The sequence below is a fragment of the Loxodonta africana genome, chromosome 3, assembly GCF_030014295.1.
Source record: "Loxodonta africana isolate mLoxAfr1 chromosome 3, mLoxAfr1.hap2, whole genome shotgun sequence".
Classification (NCBI taxonomy): Eukaryota; Metazoa; Chordata; class Mammalia; order Proboscidea; family Elephantidae; genus Loxodonta; species Loxodonta africana.
In genome coordinates, this window is record NC_087344.1 from 27,041,642 (window position 1) to 27,059,791 (window position 18,150).

Genomic DNA, 18,150 nt, shown 5'->3' on the forward strand with positions numbered 1-18,150 from the left:
CTTCAGAAAGGGTGATGCATCTTTTAACCCCAGGAAGACTTAAAATGAAGTATAGAAAGGATTAAGAGAACCAAAACCATAGAATTAACGTTTTTGTGTAGAAATCTTTTTAATATTGGGCAATTTAGCCTAAAAGAATGACAGCTTTGTAACGCCCAGAACTTTACGACGTGTAGATGAACACTTGAGACCTGTCGTTTTGATACCTTACTATGTAATGCCCAGGATGGAAACATCTAAGATAATAACCTGAGTCACCATACAGTTTTAGACTCAGAAGAGTCTACAGTGGACAAAGCTGACCTGGGTACAGTGACACTGGACAGGGTTTGAACTCACCAGGTTTGCAGTGGGACCCCGCATTACTCAAAGACCGCTTAGAAATGGCTGCTAAACTAAACTCCACTTCTAAGGGATTTACCTACCTGCAACACAGAATGAGCAGCAGATGTGTAGGGTGATCTTCGGAAGCTCGGTGAAGAACTGGAGTTTGGAATTTTCAATGGTAATTAATTATCTGTTACTAAAACAAATAAACCAGAACGCTTTTTTTCTGTTCTAATATGCATGCGAAAGCTGGAACAACGGATAAGGAAGACCGAAAAACTGACGACTCTGAATTACGGTGTTAGCAAAGAATATTGGATATACCATGGACTTCCAGAAGAATGAACAAATCTGTCTTGGAAGAAGTACAGCCAGAATGCTCCTTGGAAGCGAGGATGGTGAGACTTCATCACATTTACTTTAGACATGTTATCAGGAGGGACCAGTCCTTGGAGGGGAACATCATGCTTGGTAAAGTAGAGGATCCGTGAAAAAGAGGAAGACCCTCAACAAGATGGATTGACATAGCGGCTGCAACAGTGGGCTCAAGCATAATAGTGATTGTGAGGGTAGCGCAGGACCAGGCAGCATTTCGTTCCACTGTATGTAGGGTTGCTATGACTCAGAACCAGGTCGATGGCACCCAACAAGAGTTTTTTCTGTGACGTGGAATGAGGGATATCATTGCTGATGTCAGATGGATTTGGCTGAAAGCAAAGAATACCAGAAAAATGTTTACCTGTGTTTTATCGACTATGCAAAGGCATTTGACTCTATGGATCATAACAAATTATGGATAACATTGTCAAGAATGAGAATTCCAGGACACTTAATTGTGCTCATGTGGAACCTGTACATAGACTAAGAGTCAAATGATGCAAACAGAACAAGGGGATACTGTGTGATTTAAAATCAGGAAAGGTGTACTTCACGATTGTATCATTTCACCATACTTATTCAATCTGTATGCTGAGCAAATAATCTGAGAAGCTAGACTATGTGAAAAAGAAAGGGGCATCAGGATTGGAGGAAGACTCATTAACAACCTGCAATACGCAGGTGACACAACCTTCCTTGCTGAAAGTGAAGAGGACCTGAAGCACTTACTGATGAAGATCAAAGACTACAGCCTTCAGTATGGATTACACCTCAACATAAAGAAAACAAAAATCCTCACAACCAGACCAGTAAGAAACATCATGATAAACAGGAAAATACTGAAGTTGTCAAGGATTTCATTTTACCTGGATCCACAAACAATGCAAATGGAAGCAGCAATCAAGAAATCAAATGACAACCACTTCAGAAATCAATTTGGCGCTTCCTTAAAAAGCTAGAAGTAGAACTACCACATGATCCAGCAAACTAGATGGTGCCCAGCTACAACCAATGACTGCCCTGACAGGGAATACAACAGAGAACCCCTGAGGGAGCAGGAAAGCAGTGGGATGCAGACCCCAAATTCTCATAAAAAGACCAGATTTAATGGTCTGACTGATGCTGGAAGGACCCTGGTGGTCATGGCCCCCAGACCTTCTGTTGGCCCAGGACAGGAACCATTCCTGAAGCCAACTCTTCAGACAGGCATTGGACTGGACAATGGGTTGGAGAGGGATGCTGGTGAGGAGTGAGCTTCTTGGATCAGGTGGACACTTGAGACTATGTTGGCATCTCCTGCCTGGAGGGGAGATGAGAGGGTGTAGGGGGTTAGAAGCTGGCGAAATGGACACGAAAAGAGAGAGTGGAGGGAGAGAGCTAGCTGTCTCATTAGGGGGAGAGTAATTGGGAGTATGTAGCAAGGTGTATATGGGTTTTTGTGTGAGAGACTGACTTGATTTGTAAACTTTCACTTAAAGCACAATAAAAATTATTAAAAAAAATTTTAATTCAAAAAAGAAAAAAAAAGGCTAGAAATAGAACTACCATATGATCCAGCAACCCACTCCTCGGAATATATCTCAGACAAATAAGAGCCTTTACACAAACAGATAGTTATATGCACACCCATGTTTATTGCATCACTGTTTACAATAGCAAAAAGATGGAAGCAACCAAGGTGCCCATCAATGGATGAATGGATAAATTATGGTATATTCACACAATGGAATGCTATGCATCAATAAAGAACAGTGAGGAATCTGTGAAACATTTCATAACATGGAGGAACCTGGAAGGTATTATGCTGAGTTGAGTGAAATTTGTCAGTTGCAAAAGGACAAATATTGTATAAGACCACTATTTTAAGAACTTGAGAAATTGTTTAAACTGAGAAGAAAACATTCTTTTGTAGTTAGGAGGGAGGGAGGGAGGGAAGGTGGGAAAGGGGTATTCACTAATTAGAAAGTAGGTAAGAACTACTTTAGGTGAAGGGAAAGACAATACCGAATACAGGGGAGGTTAGCACAATTGGACTAAACCAAAAGCAGTTTCCTGAACAAACTGAATGCTTCGAAGGCCAGTGTAGCAGGGGCAGGGGTTTGGCGACCATGATTTCAAGGGATATCTAAGTCAATTGGCATAATAAAATCTATTAAGAAAACATTCTGCATCCCACTTTAAAGAGTGGTGTCTGGGGTCTTAAACGCTAGCAAGCAGCCATCTAAGATGCATCAATTGGTCTCAACCCGCCTGGATCAAAGGAGAATGAAGAACACCAAGGACACAAGGTAATTATGAGCCCAAGAGACAGAAAGGGCCACATGAACCAGAGACTATATCATCCTGAGACCGGAAGAACTAGATGGTGCTCGGCTACAACCAATGACTGCTCTGACAGGGAACACAACAGAGAACCCCTGAGGGAGCAGGAAAGCAGTGGGATGCAGACCCCAAATTCTCATAAAAAGACCAGATTTAATGGTCTGACTGATACTGGAAGGACCCTGGTGGTCATGGCCCCCAGACCTTCTGTTGGCCCAGGACAGGAACCATTCCTGAAGCCAACTCTTCAGACATGGATTAGAGAGGGTTGGACAATGGGTTGGAGAGAGGTGCTGGTGAGGAGTGAGCTTCTTGGATCAGGGGGACACTTGAGACTATGTTGGCATCTCCTGCCTGGAGGGGAGATGAGAGGGTGTAGGGGGTTAGAAGCTGGCAAAATGGACACGAAAAGAGAGAGTGGAGGGAGAGAGCTAGCTGTCTCATTAGGGGGAGAGTAACTGGGAGTATGTAGCAAGGTGTATATGGGTTTTTGTGTGAGAGACTGACTTGATTTGTAAACTTTCACTTAAAGCACAATAAAAATTATTAAAAAAAAAATCAAATGACGTATCACACTGGGCAAATCTGCAGCAAAAGACCTCTTCAAAGTGTTTAAAAAGCAAAGATGTCACTTTGAGGACTAAGGAGCACCTGACCCAAACCATGGTATTTTCAATTGCCACATATGCATGCGAAAGCTGGACAACAAATAATGACGATAGAAGAAAAATTGATGCCTTCGAATTATGGTGTTGGCAAAGAATATTGAATAAACCATGAACTGCCAGGAGAACGAACAAATCTGTCTTGGAAGAAGTACAGCCAGAATGCTCCTTAGAACAAAAGATGGTGAGACTTTGTCTCATATACTTTGGGCATGTTATCAGGAGCAACCAGTCCCTGGAGAAGGTCATTATGCTTGATAAAGCTGAGGGTCAGCGAGAAAGAGGAAGACCCTCAAGAAGATGGATTGACACAGCGGCTGCAACAATGGGCTCAAACATTCCAAAGATTGCGAGGATGGCGCTGGACTGGGCAGTGTTTCATTCTGTTGTGCATAAGGTTGCTATGAGTCAGAATCGGCTTGATGGTACCTGACAACAAGTCTTTACTGTACCAAATACTGACTACTGAAATCCCTACATACACTCTAGTCTTTTCTATACCAATACTAACTACTGAAATCCCTAACAAACATGTACACACACACACACACACACATACACACTCACACCTGGGCCAGCTCATGCAAGCAGGAATCTCTAAAAAGCCGGTCCTGTGAAGGGGTTAGTCTCAAGTTCAGAGTCAACACACCATATAATACAACTATGTATAAAAATGCTGGGATTTTATTTCCAAGTTGGCACATGTAGAAGGCACATGGGCGAATGGCTTTGGGACACTGGAAATAGCACTGGGGAGGAAGGTAGCTGATGTTTCCCTACCTCCACCCCCACCTAAGCACACTTGGGATAGGATGGGTGGCAGGGGACCCCACCCAGGGCCCTGAGGGTCCCACTGGCTCTGGATGAGAGCCTTGGGGGCAGCTACCCAGGTGCAGCCCCCTCCCCAGGGGTTAGGTTGCTGCCCAGCTCTGAAGTGCTTGGCAGTTCCTGCAACTGGGGGGACCAGCCCCCTGGGGAGGACCGGGGTCAGAGAGAGAAGAGCAGGATGAGGACCAGGAGAAGCACCCCCAGCAGTATCACGATGGCGCACCACTGCCGGCGGTCTGGGGGTGAGAGGATCAAAGGTCACAGTGGAGTGGGAGACCACCCAGGGCCCCCCAGGGGCCACCCCCAGGGGACTCACCACTTGTCATGTGGGATACTTTGGCCATCTTCCTGAGGACCCCGTCCATCCGGGACTGGGTGTGGTCTATCTCGTGACCAAAGGCATCCAGCATGCTGCCGAGACCAAGCTGGTGTTAGCCCCCAAAGGGCCCATGTGCACCAGAGTGGCTGAGGGCTCCCAGCCCACCCCCAGGGTCCTGGCCTCACATGCCCTGTTCGTCCAGCTCCTCCCCAACGCGGCTGGACATGTGTTTTAGGACCTGGATGCTCCCAGACACCATTTCAAGTTGTTGATCCTGTTGGTCCATGATCAGCTGCAAGGCAGAGGGGCAGGAGCTGCTGTGGGCAGGGACCCCTGAGCTGTCCGCAGGCTCCCCCAACCTGGGGCCCTGGCCACCTCCACAAACCTGCTGTGTGGCCTGCTGCTCCTCGATGTAGCGAGAAGAGGCTGAGACCACACTGGCATCCAGCAGGTCACTGGGTGACTTCAGGGTGGCTGACTTGCCCGCCAGCATCTGTGGGGACCAGACCACAGGCTCAAGGAGAGACACCCACCCACACAGGGACAGGTGTCGAGGCCAGATGGAGGATGTAACCCATCCACACAGTCTCTGGGCCAGGATGGCCTAGGCTCCAATTCCAATCACACCACTTACTAGCAGGTGGCCTTGGACATGTCACTTGACCTCCCTGTGCCTCAGTTTCCTCATCTATAAAATGGGGAGAACTATAATCCCTGCTTCCTGGGGTTCGAATAAGGATTTAAAGAATCAATCCATGGAAAGCTATTAGCACAGTGCCTCCACATAGTTAGTGCTCAATTAGTGTTGATTTTTATTAATATTTCATATTAATATTAATCCATGGAGGCAGATGGAGTCAGATAGCAGCAGACAGCCCTGGCTTAAATTCGGTTCCCACTGCTTACTAGGTGCACGCCCTCAGTCAAGTAGATCTCCTCTCTGTTCCTCAGTTCCTGCCTCCTAGGGCTGAGTGCAGGCGAGGTGCCAGCAAATCACTTAGCATGGGGTCTAGCATGGCCTAAATGTTCAATAAGGGAAATATTTACTATTATTGTATGAACATATGTATTTTTAAGTTTAGACTTTAATCCCCAAGGCAGCCCATCTGGAAGGCCTAGGGGCGCTTCTACAGATACCGAGCTGGTGTGAGTATCAGCCCCCCATTCTCCCACCCCCATGTGGGTTTATGATGGGTTAGAGAGAGACTGGTGGTTTGTAAGGTGCAAAGAATAGACACACAACACAGAGGGAAAAGGTGTCTAAACAGAGACAGCAGGGAAAACACACAGGGAGGGCATGAACAGCAGCACACAGATGGGGCAGGCACACCCCTGCAGAGACCTGGCCTGCATGTGGATGGCAGGCAGAAGCCAAGTGCACGCACTCAGACGGGTCAAGTGCATACACAGAGAGAAAAGGTGAGTACAGGCCCTGGAAACAGACACAGAGCAAGTGGGCATGTAAGTAGAAAGAACAGGAATATACACATAGGAGACAGGTGAACAAGACCCCCCCTTTCCCCGCCCCAGGAAATCAGCATACACCCACAGAAGGCGGGAGAGTACACTGAGCAAACATACACACACAAAGAGCGCTCAGGTGTGCACGGAAAGAGGAGGTAGGTACACAGGAGACCACTGCACAGAGAGGGTGGGCATTGATGCAGAAGGGACAGGCGCGTGTATACACAGGAGGGGAGAGTCACCCAGAGAGACTCAGGTTGAGATGCCCGGCCAGAATGCCTTACCTCTTTATTATTCCTCTCCATGAAAGCTGTGGCAGCTGGGCTGACCAAATGGTCCCTCATTTGCTGGGGAGTGAAGGCAGAGAGATCAGAGAGTAAAGAATCCCCAACTTCCCCAGGCTTACCACACAGGATACCACTCCTCACCTGAACCGCCTCGCGCATCCGCTCCACGAACACCTTTCTCTCCTGCAGGTCCTCCGCTGGGAGCTTGAACTTGCCGGGGTTGGCCTCCACGATAGGTGGGCAGCAAGTCAAGGGTCAAGGCCAGAGCCAGACACTCCTTCCCTCCCCCAGCCCTCAACACCTCCCGGAGTTCAGCCTCCCGGAGGGCTGGATTCCATGCCATCTCCCATCCCCGCCAGGATATCGATGGTTTCCTCCAGGTCCTCGAGGTCCCACTCGATGCTGCGCAGGCCATTCCGCAGCTCATTGGTCGTCCAGTCTAGCTCTTCGCGTTCGACCGCCGCGCCCTCCTGCAGGAGCTCGCCCCAGCGCTGATACAACCCACGGGCCGTGTTCACTGCCTTCTGCACCTCGCTGCAGGCAAAGGCACAGAGGGTGCAGCTGGGGCAGGTGGCCCTCCCGCCCGCCCACCCCTACTGTGCCCCCAAACGTGGGTGGGTTCTGGGGACCCCCTGCCGGGCCCCTCCCCCTCGGCCACGGGGCGACCCCGACCTAGCACCCAGATGGCCGCGCCCGGACTGCCTGGCACGCTGTGGCCAGGGCCCCAGGCACTGGTTGGCAGGGGATCGAGCACCCTCTGCCCACCCTGTCCCTGTCACTCACCCTCGGACTACAAAAAAAGGGTCTTCGAAAGACATGTCACCCACCCACCCACCCCCAGGCGGAGCCCCCTCCCCTCTTCGCCTTGCTCGCTCCCTCCCTCCCAGCAGAGAAAAACGCACCGCCCACCACGCCTCCGTCACGTGACCCAAGCCACACTGGAGAGCAGGGCCGCCAGAGGAGAAAGAAAGGCCTTGGAAGTCCGAAGTGTGGAAACTTCCGCCTTTTCTCGGCCACTCTGTCTGCCATTTTTGTTGTGGGCAGACACGGCTTCCTGTCCACATGCCCGCCCCCTCCCATCCGCGTACCCGACCGTGGGCGGGCACCTTTCTAGTTCCGGCTAGTTGTGTTCGAGTCCCAACCCCTTGGACTGTTGCTGCGCATCCTCAGTTACCCTTCTGGGCCATGTGAATAAATAATAATAGCCTTCCTTAACTCAGGAGTTCATTCCATTCGTAGATCCTCTTAACGGACTCCACGCGCCAGGACCATGCTGGTCCCCGGAGAAAAGGGTGTCCCGGATCCCATACTGGGAGGTCGCCCTAGCCCAGGGTCCATAGTGGCATGGTCGGGAAGGGATGGGAGGAGAGATGACCGTTCTGTGGGGCCTTCCGTGGCATTTTCTTCTCTTTTTCCTGCGGAGGAGGGGCGGGGTGGCCGTGAGTGGGAGTCCGCGAAGATGTTCCGGGGGGAGCTCACCTTCGAGACCGTGTGGGGAGTGGGGGCTTCTCTGTAACCTCGGAGTGTTTCTAAGTGCGAGCCTGGGGGTCGCGGGGCATGGTGGCTCTGAGGAGGGTTTCCAGAGGAGTCTGCTGCGGATGGGGTCTCCCTTGGGAAGGGGCCAGTAATGTCTGGGGAGGGACTCAAGAGCGTTGTCCCCTGTGTAACAGGCGCATTGTGTGGGCCCTACGGTAAGGCCCTTTTCGGGGGAAGCCATTGCCTGAGCTGGGGGCTTGGGGAGATCGTTGTGGGATCTCGCTCTAGACGGTGGGCGGGATGTCTGAGGGAGTCTTCGGAGGGTCGCCTCTGTGTCAGAGTCACTAAGTGGGGTCTCAGACATACAGCTGAGCTGGGGCTGTCATTGTGGGGTCTCCTGGTGGAGGGAGAGGGGATGGGGACGTCCTCAGAAGGTCGTTGCACTGTGTTTGGATCGCTAAATGGAGTCAGTTTTTGGAGAAGCCTTTAGGGAGAAATAATTGTTGAGTCCCCATGTTGGGGGGAGCGGGAGCGCGAGGGTGCTCGAAGGGTGCATGGGAGGGTCGTTTTTTGGGGGGACAGGAATAACCTGGGAGGGGACTATGTCAGGGAAATAACTGTGGGGTAACCGCGGGGGACAGGGATGAGGTTTCTGCGATCCCTGAGGTCGCCCTTCCCCGCGGACGGCGCGCTTTCCCGAAAAGGCGCCATCCCTTCCCGGCCCCCAGAGCGAAGGAAGCGAAATTGTCCTCCCCCTTCCCCCTGGCTCCTCTGGATGCAGGGCCGGAAGCAGCGAGCTCCAGCAGGCCCCGGCTGCCCCAGAGAGGGGGTAAGGAGGGGGCGTGTCCGGAGTCCAAGGCTCCGCCCCCTCCCGCCCGGAAGTAGCCCACCTCCGTCTAAGGAGAACCCGGCTCCTGTCTTTATATGGGCAGCCGGAAGCGGCTTGCGCGCCGGCCTGCGTCACTACTTCCAAATATACCATAGTAGTGGAAGTCCTCAGGTTCCAGTGGCGGGAAAGCTCTGCTGTCCACACGGAAGAGGCGGGGCCTCCCTTTAAAGGGCACGTACCGCGAATGAATGGAGCTACTTGGACAATATTTTGTGTGCTTTTTGTAAGGAACTGGAATGAATGGAGCTACTTGGACAATATTTTGTGTGCTTTTTGTAAGGAACTGGAATGAATGGAGCTACTTGGACAATATTTTGTGTGCTTTTTGTAAGGAACTGGAATTAGGTTTTATTTTTTTCCTTAAAAGTAGGTTTTCTTGGCGGGACGGAGCATAGTGCAGGGTGGGGGCCAATGTTTTTTATCTTCTTTTTTTCCTGCGTTGCTGAGTTTCCAGCCCTTCCACCCCGCTTCCCGGGGAGGGGGGCAGAGGCGGAGCACCGCCGAGGCGTCGTGGGCGGCAGACACGTGCTTACAGGGACTCAGAGGCTGGGTCCGCTAACTTATGAACGCCAAGCCTACATTGGCGCTCGTGTTGCGAGGAAACGGGGGAGGCTCCGTGTGGAGTGCGGAAACGGCAGGCAGCTTGGGCCGCGCCCGGGGCGTCTGCAGACATCCGCCGCCCGCAGGGTGGGCAACTTCGCCCTGGAGCCGAGCCAGCGCAGCCGCCTTCCCGTCTACAAACAGGGGCGGAGTAAGGAGAGCTGGTGGACACTTTAGATAGAAGAGATGGAGGCCCCAGTGGTTCCCTTTCACTGCAATGGCTCATTTATTCATTTAGCAAATAGTCTCCGCCTCGGTTTTCCTCCCTGAAGAAGGTAGGTACAACAGTACCCTCCTCGGGATGGAGGTGAGGAATCAATGAGACAATGATGAAAGGAAAGTGCTTAGCAGTGCCTGGCATTTAGTAAGCACTTAAATGTTAGTATCCTTGTTATTGAATCAGCAAACACCAGTTAGGTACCTGGAAAATGCCAGGAACTGTATCCACTGGGGATGCACCGGCTTGAGCACTGGTCTTCCCGGTGCAAAGGGAAACCCCGCCTACGACCTGCCGAGGCCTCCAGACGCGAGCACGTGGGTGCGCCCTGAGACCCACTCACGACCACCCCTCTCCTGGGCCTGCACGTGGCTGCACCGGCGAGGCCCTGAAAAAGGGGAACACCTCGAAATCTCAGCGTGGAGGACGCTCCCCATCTCGGTTCCCCCCCGCTCGGTAAATCCCATCCTGTCACTTTAAGGAGTCTCTCTCCCCTGGCGCGGTGGAAAGCCCGGATGCAGCCCTCTGATTGGGCGGGGTGTCTCCGTGATGTCATTGAGTATATAAAAGGGTCAGGGTGGCAGCCGCCCCGGCAGAACGTCCTCGCAGTGTCACGGCGTGGGTTGGGTATACGGAGGAAGGCGTGAGCGAACGCGTTGACTGCAGTACACCTCCAGTCTGTCCAGCCCGGGAGTCTCCTCCGCTTTCACCCCCGCCGTCGAGCCGCAATGGAGGTGCAGAAGGAGGCGCAACGCATCATGACCCTGTCGGTGTGGAAGATGTACCATTCGCGTATGCAGCGCGGTGGTCTGCGGCTGCACCGGAGTCTGCAGCTGTCGCTGGTCATGCGCAGCGCCCGGGAGCTCTACCTCTCCGCCAAAGTGGAGGCTCACGAGCCTGAGATGCCCTTGCCGACCGGCCGCTCGCCTGACCCTCGTCTGCATCCGCCACGGGAACCGGAAGCCGCAACCCAGGCAGCGCCCCCCGACGGTGAGCCGCCCTCCCTGGAGCCCATGGACACCCAGGAGACGCCGAGGGCCGAGGAGACCCCTTCCCGCTGCAGCCCGCGCCCCGCCAAAGCCGGCCGCAAGCGGCGGAGTAGCAGCCTGAGCGACAGCGGGGACACCGGACTAGTCCCGAGCAAGAAAGCCCGACTGGAAGAAGAGGACGCAAAGGAGACGCCTTCGGAGGTCCCCGATCGCCTGCAGCCCCCTCCGGCGCAAGCGGAGGGCGCTTTCCCCAACCTGGCGCGGGTCCTACAGAGGCGCTTCTCAGGCCTCCTGAACTGCAACCCTGCTGCGCCCCCGACGGCGCCTCCAGCGTGCGAGGCGAAGCCGGCCTGCCGCCCGGCTGACAACATGTTGAATGTGCTCGTGCGGGCAGTGGTGGCCTTCTGAGGGCCCGAGTGGCGAGACCGGAGCCCAGAACGCAGGCCGAGCCGTCGGCCGGTGTGCGCGGACCGAGGCGAGGCTCCCCCTCCCTGGGGTGTGCCCGCGGAAACCGTAAAGGGGAGCCGCCGCCCGGGCTGCGGAGAGGCCCGGAGAGGGACTCTGCCCCCCGGGAGCCGTTGCCAGCTGTGCGCAGCGGCGGCGCGGAGGAGCTGGGGACGCGGGCGCCTACCGCTGAGACCTGCCGCGTCCACAGGTGCTGTTTTAACGGACTGGAACTCGGACCTTTCTCTCTCCTGGGACTGGGAAAAAGGGAAAGGGAGAAGTAGTTATTTCCTCAGGGTCGGATGTGAATTTTTTTTTTTTTAAGCCGGATCTATGCTGCCCATTCAAGATTTCTCAGTAGGGGGTCTTTACGTTTCAACCTCAAAATTCCAGGCACTTCCCTTCCCCCTCCCTGACATACTTGTGCACGCGGTCATCGTTGCGTCATGGGGCAGACGTAAGGCGCTTCCTGTTGCCTTGCGTGGGTGTGGGGCCTAGGAGGAGGGTCTAGGGTGTGGGCCTGGCGGGGGAGTGGGAGGAGGGCCGCCTGAGTCACGTCGCCCCGAGCGTTATGGGTTACTACCTGGGCTCCTGTGCCTTTGAGTGGGGACGGGGGCCGATCTTATTACAGATGAAAATTGTTCTCATCTGGGGCATTAGTGGTGGGGACTACGTTCTCAGACACTCGGACACAATCCACCCACACGTTCCTGGTCTGAATCACGAAAGGGTGGGGCGTGCAGAGCAGCTGTAGAGCTGAGCTGCGACCACTTGCTGGTGAGCCTTGGCTCCCGTTTTGGGAGGCGGGATTCTTGCCAGGGTCTTTTCCGAGGGTCTGTTTACCTTTCCTGTGGTGGATTCTGTTTAACTCCATCTACCTGGCGTTTTGTTAGAAACGTCAGATTGGAAAATAAAGACCATTTGAGTAAAGTTTGCTGCTTCTCTTTCTTCCCTGGCGGGGGAGGGGAGGATTAGGGGTCAGGGGCTGGCGGGCTGGCGCGCTGGGGCCCCAGGAACCGGTCTGACTGGTTACCACGTGGGCGGGAGGGAGCTGGGCCCCTTTTCTTTGCCACAGCACTTGCCTGGAGTTCCACTCGGGCTCCCCGCTGGCCCCCAGATTGGAAGACTATCTCAAACTTCCCCTACAACTCCAGGATGGGGAAAAGAGTGCTTTCCGAGTTCAACGTTTGGGGGGAAACTGCTGGTTACCGTGCCCCAAGCCGGTTTGGGGGACCACACTTCTTGTTGGGGGGATTTGGAAAAATGGCATATCTTTTCTCCCCGTCCTGACCTACTGAATCGACTCTGGCAGTGGTCCAAAGGCCTGCTGTGGGCCAGAGCAGGTGCGCTTCAGAGCGAGTCCCTCACCGAGCAGTCTGAACCTATTCCTGACGATATAACTGTAGCTCAGACAGGGAGGTGGCGCTCCCAGCCTCAGTTTCACTTGTAAAACGGACCTCTAAAGACCTTCCCGGCTAGGCTTTAGGATTAGAAATGTCCGTGGGAGGCCTAGTTATTATTATTTTTTAGCTACCGCATGAGAAAACCCTCTCGTTTCCCCAATTCTCCCTTAGAAGAAGGGCTATAGGCGTTACTCCAGGGCAAGGCGGGGATCCGTCCGGAGGACAAAGGGGCCGCAGGTGGTGGGAGTGGAGACAGCGCCTCCGGGAAAGACCGCCCCGCCCCCCCACGGCAGAGCCGCCGGCCTCCCGCGACCGGAGGGACCTGACCCCGAGGCCGAGGGCAGAGGAAGAGGGGGCGGGCCCGTCCCGGAACACCCGCCCGGCCCTCTCGGGCCCCAGGCTCTCCTGCCCTGTCTACCCACCCTATTCCCTCCTTTCTGCCAGCCCCACGCTCTCCTGGCCCTGACCGCGAGTCGCAGCCCGCAGCCCCATAACGGACAAGGGCGGGGCGCCCTCCCAGTCCTGACACGAAGGAGAATCTGGCCAAGCTCGCCTCCACTGTCCCCTGAGTTCTTCCCGGTGCAACATGGGAGCCTTTGGCGCCACCCACGGCTTTTCCCAACTCACAACTCCCCAGTGGGACGTGAGGGGCGGGAGCCCCATGCCCTTAAGTGGCTCAGTGCTTTCGCGACGGAGCAACTCCCCCGCGGGCCTGGCCCGGCCCCAGGAAGTCCCTGCGGCCGAGGAGGGGGCCTCGGCGGGTATCCTGTTGCAGGAACCGCCAGGCCCTTCCTTCCGCGGGAAGTGGCTCAGCGGACCCCCACCCCCGACCAGGCAGCCGAGGGACTTCCGGTGCCTGGCGGGGGCGAAGCGAGGGCGGAGCGGGGGGGTGGGGGGAGGAGGCCTGGAGACGCTCGGGGGCGGGGGACTCGACGGGAGTAAGTGCGCGGGCACGGACACATACACACACACACGCACCCACACGCATACACACGCACACACCGTTAAAATAACCCCCTACCATACACACACACCCTTAAGATAACCCCCTACCCAAGACCCCATTTTCACCCACAGGAATAGGTAAAATTAAGAAGTCATGACCACGTCTGACGAACATGAGGTCTAAGATTTTCATGTGATGAGTGGGCAGGCGGTCTGAAGGGTAATGAATTGGACAATACTTGTGAAAACCGGAAATGTCACCAATTTCAGAGCCAGCGATTGTTCAGGGAGCCTCAGGTCGGGACCTGGAGGTTCCAGAAGGGTGCTCGTTGCAGTGCTGTGTGAAATAGGGAGAAATTGGAAACCACCTACATGCACACCAAAAATGGGCTCCTCCAGTAGAATGTGGACTCTCCATGGCTACTCCCCAGGGGACAAAAGTCGAAACCAGACAGATGTCCGTGGGCCAACACAGGTAGCTCAGAACCATCAGGCCGAGGGACAAAGGCCAGCTGCAGAAGTTGAGGGGTAAAAGTTGTGGGGTAAGGAGCATAAATTCCACAACCAGACTGCTGGCTCCTCTCCCAACTGATCTACCTGCTTGCTCCCTAGCCTTCAGCAAGGCCCTGCACTTCTGCTCAGCTCAGTTTCTCTGTCTGTAAAATGGGAGCAGTAATAGTCTCTGTCTTAAGTTTCTTGTGAGGATTAAATGCATGTCAAGTGCTTAGCACAGTGCCCTGCACACAAAGTGCTATGTGGGTTATAATTTTATTGTTATAATTCAAGGTGATAACAGTGCCGGACATTGAAAAGCACATGTAGCAATACAAGTAAGCATACGTGCATGTAAAAGTGTGTGCGGAGGTGGTATTAAGCCCAGAGAGCTGGAAGAATAGTTCTTGTCTCCAGTCGCTCAGTGTCTGCCAGGGCCAGCCTCCTCTCCCAGCCCCAGATTTTATATAATCCCAGTGATTTCTTAGCAGAAGCATTTAACAGGGCTGATTCTTCCCTCCCCAAGACTGCACCCTCTCTTTGGTTTCTTCCCACCTCACCAGTGGCCCCTTCTCAATCTCATTATTGGTTTCTTCTTCATGGCCAGACTTCTTTAACAATGGAGAGTGAGACCCTCCCTCTTGGTGCCTCATTCAATCTTAGGACTCTAAATGCCGTATCTACTCTATGCAGACTCCCAGAAATCCCCTTGTAGTGCACATGGCTAATGCACTTGGCTGCTCACCGAAAGATTGGAAGTTTGATTTCACCCAGAGGAGCCTTGGAAGAAAGGCCTGGTAATCTCCTTCTGAGAAATCAGCCACTGAAAACCCTGTAGAGCACAGTTCTACTCTGAGACACCAGTCATAACTGACTCCATGACAACTGGAAAAAAAAAACACTGACTCTCAAATTAGCTCTCCAGCCTGGACCTCCCCGCTGGCCTGCCACCTCTCCTTGTGGGGGATCTGAGGTATCCCAAGTGTAAGAGTGCTCTTCGTTGCCACTCCACTGCAGTGAGCGGTAATGCCAGCCGTCCAATGGAAGGATCCTCCTCGGCTCCCTCTTTTATTCTCTCACGTCTCACCCAGGAGCAGGTGGTGTCACCTCCATCTTTTGTCTCCTTTCACACCTGCCCACGTTTCCCTTTCCCACCTTCCGGGCTCCCAGCTTGGTTGGTTTGAGCTTCCAACATCTCTCACCTGGACTAGCCTCCTCCTTGACCCCCACCCCCACATCCTCCACCTCATGGAGTCTACATAGCAGCCTCACAGATCTTATAAAACAAACTGGATCCACACTGGCCTTCTTTCTGCTTAGAGAACAGCTCAAGTGTGATCCAACCTCAGGGCATTTGCACTTGCTGTGCCTTCTGCCTGGAAAACTTCTCCCAGACACCCACCAATTCTCACTTTCTTCAGGTTTCTGCTGAAATGTCTCCTCCTCAGGGAGGCCTTCTTTGGCTGCTACGTGATCTAAAATAGTGTCCCTCTCTATCACTCTGCTTCCTTATGCTACTTCAAGTGTCCTTAGAGCACTGGTCACCATCTGAAATGATATATTACTGTTCCACTTAGCAGCTGCTCCCCCATTCAAATGCCAGTTCCATGAATGTCCAGCCCAGGCCTGAATGAGTGAATGGGGTTGTCTTCAGTAAGCAGGGGCTAAGTGTTTTTTTTTTTTTTAAGTGTTTAGTACTTATTATATCATTTAATCGATGGCTTCTCACAGCTCTTAGAATTTTCCAAACTTCAGATGGTCGAGTCAGAATTTTTGCTATATCTTTGCAACAACCGTGGCATCCATGGGTGGTACAAATAAGTCATGCACTTGGCTGCTAACCAAAAAGTTGGAGGTTTGAGTCTACCCAGAGGCACTTTGGAAGAATGGCCTGACGATCTATTTCTGGAAAAACCAGCCATTGAAAACCTTGGGGAACACAGTTCTACTCTGACACACATGAGTCGGAATTAACTGGTGTAACAACTGTACTATTAGTTACCTAATATTTTTCTTTAATTTAACCCACTCACCATATTTAGAAGGTAACAGTTTAAAAAAATTACTTGGGAAACAAAACAATGTCTTAAAATCCTGCAGAAGCAGTAGCCAGTGTGAGACTTTGCCCACAGTTCCAGAGTCAGGAAAATTCTGCTCTTATGATTATGGGAAAGGACCTGCATGACCGAGGCTGGCCATCTCTGGCCTGTGTTTGCATCACCCTTCTGCCACACTGACCTCATATTTGTTACTATCTTCTCGGCCTAGAACTCTTTCCCCTCTCCTGTTCACCTAGTTAATTCAGCTCAGGGTCAAATCCTCCGAGGAAGTTCCTTAACTGCCCCTCACCTTGGTCCAAGGCCCCCATATTTATTGGCATTCGGATCAAGAGCTTTTTTTCCCCCTAGTACTTGTCGCAACTGCAATTTTACGTTGTTTCTGACTTTATTTGCCTCCTAGCCTTTGACCTCCGAGGGCAGGGGCAGGGGCCGGGGCAGAGCAGGTGCGCACGAAGTGGTTTGTGAATGATGCATTGGCAACTGTCCTGCGAGATAGGTCCTCTTAACGTCCACTTCCTACAGTCGGGACACTGAGGCCCAGAGAAGATCGCCTTGCAGGAAAGGAAGGAGAGAGCTCTTAGTCATGTCCTCAATTCCGAGGTCTCCTCCCGTCCCGTGGGGCAGGCCACAAGGGACTGGCGCCCCAGTTTTGCCCCCCTCCCCAGCTGGGAAAGAGCCGGGTCGCGGTCGGGACCTGTCCAGAAGCAGCTGCCAAGACTGGCTGCGCTGGTTCTAAGAACCTGGGCGAGGCACACCCGCCCGAGGAAGAACGCCCACAGGCCTTGGCCCCGTAGCTAGCCGAACGGGGCGGGACTGGGTCTTCGCTAGGAAAATTGAGTCTGAGGCCGGGTGCTTGGTGCTAAGTAGGTGGTGGGCAGGGCGGAGCGATCAGGTGTCAATCACACGGGGCGGAGCATGCAAATTACCCCTCCCCCTCGCTCTCCCCACCCCCCACCCACCCACCTACCCCCGCGCGCTGCAGCTTGCGACTTGAAGAACCCCTGGTTTCCTCCTTGTCCAGGACCACGCCTCTCGCCCCCCAACCCGTCTCTTCCGGATTCCGTCCAGCTCCTCCGCGCGTGACTCCGCCCCCTCCCCTTCCTCGCTACCCTTAGCAGCGCAAGTCCTAGGCCACAGGGGCCTGACTTAGCGAAGACAGAGGTGGAGGTGGTGTGAAGCGCGCCTGGCAGGGTCTGTTCCAGCGTCTGCCCAGCGGAGGCAGCGGGTCAGCGCGGAATCAAGTAAATGGCGGAGAAAGCGGAAGGGAAATGAGGCTTGCCAGAGTTTGTGACTCACGCTACCCATCCTTGGCCTGGAGGCTGCTGAAGCCCCCCCACGTGTCCAGCGGAGCCGAGATCTCCCCATGGTTGTGTCCAGAAGAGTCCAGACCTCTCACACCTGTGTCCAGAGGCCCAGAGATTCTTCACAGTTGTGTCTAGGGGTGCTCAGACTTCACACCTGTGTCCAGGGGAGCCGAGCTCCCCCCACGTTTCTGTCTAGAGAGCTCAAAACCCACCCCCGCTGCTGTGTTGGGGGGAAGCTCTAAACAGGGGATTTCATGTATTTCCCGAGGCTTACCCTAGGGGCTTATCCCTCCCACCTTTGTGTCAAGAGGAGTTGTTAGTTGCAGTAGAGTCCGGTTCTAACTCATGGCGACCCCGGATATGTGCGAAGTGGAACTGGGCTCCACAGGGTTTTCAAGGCTGTGACCGTTCAGAAACAGATTGCCAGTCGTTTCTTCCAAGGCTTCTCTGGGTGGGTTCCAACCGCCAACCTTATGTTGAGCGCTTAACCGTTTACACTACCTGGGGATTCCAAGGGGAGCTTGAGTCACCCCAAATTTGTTTTCGGGCGAGCTAAACCCCGGACTGAGGACCTCCATGTCCTTGTCCAGACCTGAGGGAGGTTGCCTTTACCTAGCTCTCTGCTTGGCCTTCTCGGCAGAAATCCCCTTGGGCCCCAGCCCTGCCGCCCCTCTTCCAGCCTCCTGGCCCACTTGGCCTCGGATCAACCTCCCCCAGCCCAGCACATTGTTGGCTCAGTTA

General features: G+C 53.7%; 2 protein-coding genes across 5 annotated transcripts; one reads left to right on the top strand and one right to left on the bottom strand.

The window, feature by feature from the left end:
- Positions 1-46: 46 nt before the first annotated feature.
- Positions 47-7,429, bottom strand: STX10 (syntaxin 10). Of its 4 annotated transcripts, none has more exons than XR_010321238.1 (8): positions 7,374-7,429; positions 6,955-7,124; positions 6,732-6,826; positions 6,588-6,650; positions 5,225-5,332; positions 5,029-5,131; positions 4,837-4,931; positions 47-1,034 (listed from the first exon to the last, which is right to left on the bottom strand). XR_010321238.1 is itself a non-coding variant. In XM_064280776.1 (8 exons), exons 1-8 carry the CDS (start codon positions 7,406-7,408, stop codon positions 1,021-1,023), a joined length of 687 nt encoding a protein of 228 aa, XP_064136846.1. In that variant the 5' UTR covers positions 7,409-7,429; the 3' UTR covers positions 73-1,020. The 4 variants fall into 4 exon arrangements, 2 of the variants coding, with proteins under 2 accessions (XP_064136846.1, XP_003413107.1); XM_064280776.1 differs by having other exon boundaries at positions 73-1,034; positions 5,025-5,131; XR_002786626.2 differs by lacking the exon at positions 47-1,034 and adding an exon at positions 4,348-4,756.
- Positions 7,430-10,350: 2,921 nt separating this feature from the next.
- On the top strand, positions 10,351-13,922 carry IER2 (immediate early response 2). The gene has a single exon (XM_010593273.3). The coding sequence runs from the start codon at positions 10,501-10,503 to the stop codon at positions 11,167-11,169; it is 669 nt and encodes a 222-aa protein (XP_010591575.1). The 5' UTR covers positions 10,351-10,500; the 3' UTR covers positions 11,170-13,922.
- Positions 13,923-18,150: the final 4,228 nt, after the last annotated feature.